A 6,059-nucleotide genomic window follows, 5' to 3' on the forward strand; every position below is an offset into this window, starting at 1 on the left:
GTTGATGCTAGTGAAGCTGCAAAGCTTCTGGAACAAGTACATGCCGGAGTTTGTGGTACTCACATGAATGGGCTTACTTTGGCGAGGAAGGTCCTTCAAGCCGGTTATTTTTGGATGACTATAGAACATGATTTTTGCAAGTTTGTGCAGAAATGTCATAAATGCCAAGTGCATGGAGATTTGATTCGAGTGCCACCTCACGAACTTAATGCTATGAGTTCACCTTGGCCATTTGTAGCTTAGGGCATGGATGTCATTGGTCCGATAGAGCCAGCCGCCTCTAACGGACACAGATTCATTTTGGTTGCTATCGACTACTTCACCAAGTGGGTGGAAGCAGATTCGTATAAGTCGGTGACCAAGAAGGTTGTAGCTGATTTTGTTCGCAACAATTTGATATGTAGGTTTGGAGTGCCAGAATCCATTATTACTGATAACGGAGCGAATCTCAACAGTCACCTGATGAGAGAGATATGTGAACAATTCAAGATTACTCACCAGAACTCAACCGCCTATCGTCCTCAAATGAATGGAGCCGTAGAAGCTGCCAACAAGAACATAAAGAAGATTTTGAGGAAGATGATTAACAATCGCAGAGGTTGGCATGAGATGTTGCCATATGCTTTGTTGGGTTATCGAACGACTGTCAAAACATCAGTTGGAGCTACTCCATATTTGCTAGTTTATGGAACAGAAGCAGTTATACCTGCAGAAGTCAAAATACCTTCATTGAGAATCATCCAAGAAGCAGAATTGAGTGATGCTGAATGGCTTCGCAAGCGGATCGACCAGTTAACCTTGATCAATGAGAAGAGAATGGTTGCGGTTTGTCATGGTCAACTTTATCGACAGAGGATGATCCATGCTTTCCACAAGAAAGTAAGATCCAGAACATTCGAAATTGGTCAGTTAGTCCTTAAACGCATTTTCCCTCATCAGGAGGAGTACAAAGGGAAATTTGCACCGAATTGGCAAGGACCCTACATGGTTCGCAAAGTGTTATCTGGAAGTGCCTTGGTCCTATCGGAGATGGATGGCACCGAATGGCCGAAACCAATCAACTCAGATGCTGTCAAGAGATACTATGTGTGAAGTTTCAGTTTGTATTTTCTTGTCATTCCCTTGTAATCGTTCTATTTGCTTGTAATTGCTTTGTTTAGAATTTTATCCCTCTTGTAATGAACTACGTCTAACCTGAATTCTCAAGAATGAGATACGTAGGCGACCTATGTCGGCCTCGGTCACCCCTGTCTCCCCTTTAAATACTTCTTTGTATTTGAACTACGTTCGACCTGAATTCTCAAGTCTCCCCTTTAAATACTTCTTTGTATTTGAACTACGTTCGACCTAAATTCTCAAGAATGAGATACGTAGGCGGCCTATGTCGGCCTCGGTTGCTTTCTTTGTAATTTTCTTATTTTTGTTAATCCTCGAGAGGGGGAACTACGTTCGACCTGATTCCTGCCTCAACGGGATACGTAGGCGCCAAAAGGGCTCGGTCATATCTCTCGGTCAATCGGGACTCTCTCCTTCACTCCTTTTTTTTGAGTCGGCCTTCATCTTTGTTCGAGTTTCAGAAGCTTCCACAAAACAGTACGAAGACACAAAAGTCTCAGAAAGCTGAAACAGGCGGAGATACAGCCTGTATACATTGATATACATCGATATACATTCATATACAGGTTCAAAAGTGTGAAAATACAGGGCTGAAGCGACATATAGACATTCGGAAGCAAGAGATACATGAAAAGAGCTAATATATATGCTCATATACACTAATATACAAACAATATATACAAAAACGGGATTGAGTAAAATCCCCAGAAAGTGCAGCGAATTTGGCCCAAAAAAGAGGCCCAAATTCAATTTCTAACTTATTTAATTGTGTGATTATTTATTTATTTGTTTTCTTTTAAATTGCGACTTAATTTAATTAAATTCCCCAAAAGATAAACCATATTCTTTGTGTTAGTTTTCTTTAAAAATAATTCATTTTATCAACTCCTATGCTCATTCAAATATTTTAGTCAAGAACTTTCACTCATCTTTAATTAGATTAAAATAATGTCTTGGTTTGTCTACCAAGTTGGTTCGAATTATTATTTCTAAAATATGACATAAATAAATTTTTAATTAATCTAGTTTTTGTTAAAATCCTAATTGACCAAGTTGTTTCAATTGAGACCCAATTTTCCAAAAAAATTAAAAATTATTCTTTATTTAACTATATTTTTTCAAAGTTAATCTAATAATGTAAATTATTATTATAACTACTTACTTAGTCATTTTCTCAAAAAAGGGTAGTCAATTAATTAAAAAATGATTTTTATGCCTTAATTTATTAAATTGGTTTAAAAAATGAATTAAATAAATTCTAATTAATCTAGTTTTATTAAAATTTTAATAACTTGTATTTCGAGTCAAATGTTCTATTTTGGATCTCTTTCTCTAAAAAATAAAATAATAAAATGTGTCATTTATTTAATTATTTTCTTAATCAAATATGGTATAAGTTATTATTTTTTATGTTAAATTATTTTATTTTATTTTTTCTAAAAAATAGTCAAATATATTTTAGTCAAGTCGCAGGTCAACCGCATGATAGCGGACACTTCGAATGCCTAAACCCTTCTCGAAGTGTAAATTGAACCCCGAACCTTCTTTGGTATTTTCAAATGATTTTTTTTTCTGTTTAAATCTTTGGAAATTATAAGTTTTTTCTTAATTTCTTTAAAAAATTAAGTGGCGACTCTTTCTAAGTATTGCTCAAATTGTTTTATACTTAGAACATTTCAAAAAGTGATTTTCTGAATACAAACAAATTACGACACAACAGTGAAAAATTTTGAATTTTGGAATTGGGCCTTGGTCTACCCGTTGGTCATCCGTTCCCCCCATTTTGAAAAACCTGATATTTCCTTCTCTAAATACCCCCTCCTCCGCTCATATCAAGGGGTGTGGTACTTCACTGGTAGAAGGATAGAGAGAATCATAGCATAAAAAAAAAGATAAAGAAATTTCATGTTTGCAAACAGAGAGTCGGTATTTGAACCGAAACATTCAGCTTCAAAAGGATTGGAGTTTTCTTTTAATTCCATTTCTCCTTTCTCGCCTCGTCGAAGTTTGCCTGAGTTATTGGAATCTCGTTGTGGTCGTGGAAAGCTCCATTCAGCTCGCTCGGTCCCCGTTTGTTGCCCAAAAAGAGGTTATTTCTTTCCTTAGTTCTGTTCTACTTGCTTTGGCCATTTTAGGCTATCTATTTATATGTTCCTAAGTCATATTTTAGCTTTTCATGTAGAATGGTTGATTGTTTTAGTTAAATTCTCTACTCTTGTTGAAATCTTGACTATTGTTCTATTAAAGTATGGCTGAAAAGATTTAGTGTTTTGTTTGTTTTGGTAGGTTGTTGGCATCTTTGTTGCTTCTGTTACCTTAAGTGTAGAATTTGCTTTGTTTTTCTTAGTTTATCTTTTGTTATTTATCGTGTCGTCTGTCACTGCTTACATGTTATCTTCATGATCAAGTATTGCAAATCTGATTTGGGAGTTGTATTTTAGCTTCGATAAAGTATGTCAATCTATCTTGAGATTTTTTCTTAGCTCTTAGTATCTTGTTTTAGCCTTTGTAGTGTGCGTTGACCATCATGTGTTCCCCCTGTTAGCTTAGCCTCCCTTTTTAAAAAATAAATAAAATAATAATAATAATAATAATATTTTTTTAGAAGCATGTAGTGTGCGTTGACCAATTTTTATTATCTATTTGTTGCTTATAGCCCATCGTGTCATCACTTTCTCTAATCTGTTACTTCATACTTTTATTTAACATTACAATTCAATTACATGTTTTATCTCTACTTAAATGTTGTATGCTGCCAAGTATTTCATTCTAATCTTATCTTTTTTTCTCGCATGTGAAAACTCGTCCAAATCCTCATGGATTACATCTCTTTTCCTCGCATTTTCCTATTGGGCCTTTATGGCCCAATATTCTTGTTCATCGAGTCAGCCATCAAGAAACTAAAATACAGGTTGAAGATGATAAGTATGCTGAAAATTAAATTTTCAAGCTCCGAAAGAGTCAAAAACAGGTTGATATACCTATTGTATATAGTCGGAATATATAGAATACAGGTCCAAAACGTGAAAACACAGGTGAAAAGTGCAGAAATACGAAGTTCAAATAAAATTACAGGTCCGGGAGTTTGAGAATTAGCGATATACATGGCGTATATTTCAAATATACACTTTGTGTATATCATGATCAAGAAAGATGGAAAAAGGGCCAAAGCCCAATAATTATTACTTCATTTTTTTTGCAGATTTGAAAATTTGGGCAAAAGCCCAAATTCAATATATTCCTCTTAAGTTATTTGATTATCTATTTGATGATCAACTAACGTTTTTTTTATTTTTATGGTTGAATTTAATTAATTCCCAAAGACAGCCATTTCGCTTTTATATTCAACAAAAAAAAAAAAAAAAACATAAACATTATTTCATACATATTCTTATTACCTAGTTTTTATTTTAATTTTGGTATTGTCAACACTTAGGTTATTTCTTTTTAGAAAAATTCTCCATTTGGTTCATTTCCCCTTAAGATAATTAAATGACAATAATAAAAAATAAAATGATGGAAATAATAATAGTAATAAGTAAATAAAGAATAAAAGATAAATAAATGAGTTCATTTACTTAGTTAAAATTTAAAAAATAAGTTAAAATAAATGAGTTCTTTTACTTAGTTAAAAATTTCAAAATTTAGTTAAAATAAATGAGTTCTTTTACTTAGTTAAAATTTCAAAATTAGTCAAAGTCGTTATGAGTTTTTTTTTTCTTTTTTACTTGGCTAAAATTTTAAAATTAGTAAAAATAATTTTTAGTCAAATCACCGGTCAACCGCAAATTAACGGGCATTTCGATGGCCTAACACCTTCTCGAAATGTACATTGAACTTCGAACCCTTTTATTTTCAATTGATTTTATCTGTTCAAATCTTTTGAAAACCTTAAGTTTTTTTCTTGATTTTTACTTTTAAAAAATAAAATTAAGTGGCGACTCTGTCCTTTTGGAAATTTGATTTCTCTTAAATCATAAGTTTGATCGATTTTCGAAAACTAAGTTATTTTTTCTTTTATTTATATTTTCGAGTAAAACAGAAATGGCGACTCCACTGGGACTTAATTAAGTTCTAACCATAAGATTTGACTTATTTGATTGATTGTTATTAACTGTTGAATCGTTTATTTGCGCTAAACGTGTTTAATTTTTTTTTTTATAACTGTCATTGCATTTATGGCATCTTCCTATTATATGTATAGTATATTAAGGACGGTTTCTGCATAATTGCAGCCGAACTTTTTATACTCAACCTTTTTTCGGAAGGATCGGCAATTTGTTGGTACATCTTGCGTCCAATGGTTGTCGTGAATTCCAGCCTAAGTTGTCCACTTGAGTTCCCGATCTTTCAAAGCTACTCTTAGTCAACTAGCGTAGAGCGAAATCAAATCCCAATTTTTAGCGCATTTTGAACTAGGTCGACCCAACACCCAAGGCGTACTGGGCCCATTAGAAGCCCACCTTGTGTCTATTTAGCCCATTTGCCAATAAAAAGACAATTATACTGATGTGTTTTAATTGAAGGATGTATATGTCATTTTTAAACAAATCAATTATCAAGTAGGGGTGGGGGTTAACTTACATTTGTTTGTTTTTCTTGTAGGATGAATTCGACATTTGAGCCGTTGCGAACCCGAATGGTGACTATACCTGATCCTTACCTTCAAGTTTGGTGGAAATTCATGAACAAGGAAGATAAGAAAAAAGTTCAAAAACACATAGGCCATCTCCCGTCACTGATGGAAATGGTAGCTTACCCCGACTTGATTGGAACAATGATGAAGTTTTGGGATAACGACAACATGGTATTTCGATTTGGGGAAGTAGAGTTGACCCCGACTATAGATAAAGTTCTTGCAAGTTACGAGAACGTCGGCATGTGCAACAAGAGGAAACACCAACCTGATACTGATCTTCTCTTTCCAAAAGTATGGGATTTTA

At 33.7% G+C, this 6,059-nt stretch overlaps 1 protein-coding gene across 1 annotated transcript in view; it reads right to left on the minus strand.

Moving 5' to 3' along the window:
- Positions 1–1,512: 1,512 nt before the first annotated feature.
- Positions 1,513–6,059, minus strand: part of LOC102586009 (probable leucine-rich repeat receptor-like protein kinase At1g35710) — a 6,827-nt gene continuing 2,280 nt past the window's right edge. Inside the window, exon 3 of the mRNA XM_015306310.1 lies at positions 1,513–1,642. Coding sequence (XP_015161796.1) covers positions 1,513–1,642 — 130 coding nt within the window. The remainder of the gene's footprint in view (positions 1,643–6,059) is intronic.

Source organism: Solanum tuberosum, unplaced genomic scaffold (genome assembly GCF_000226075.1).
Source record: "Solanum tuberosum cultivar DM 1-3 516 R44 unplaced genomic scaffold, SolTub_3.0 scf00027, whole genome shotgun sequence".
NCBI classification, from domain to species: Eukaryota; Viridiplantae; Streptophyta; class Magnoliopsida; order Solanales; family Solanaceae; genus Solanum; species Solanum tuberosum.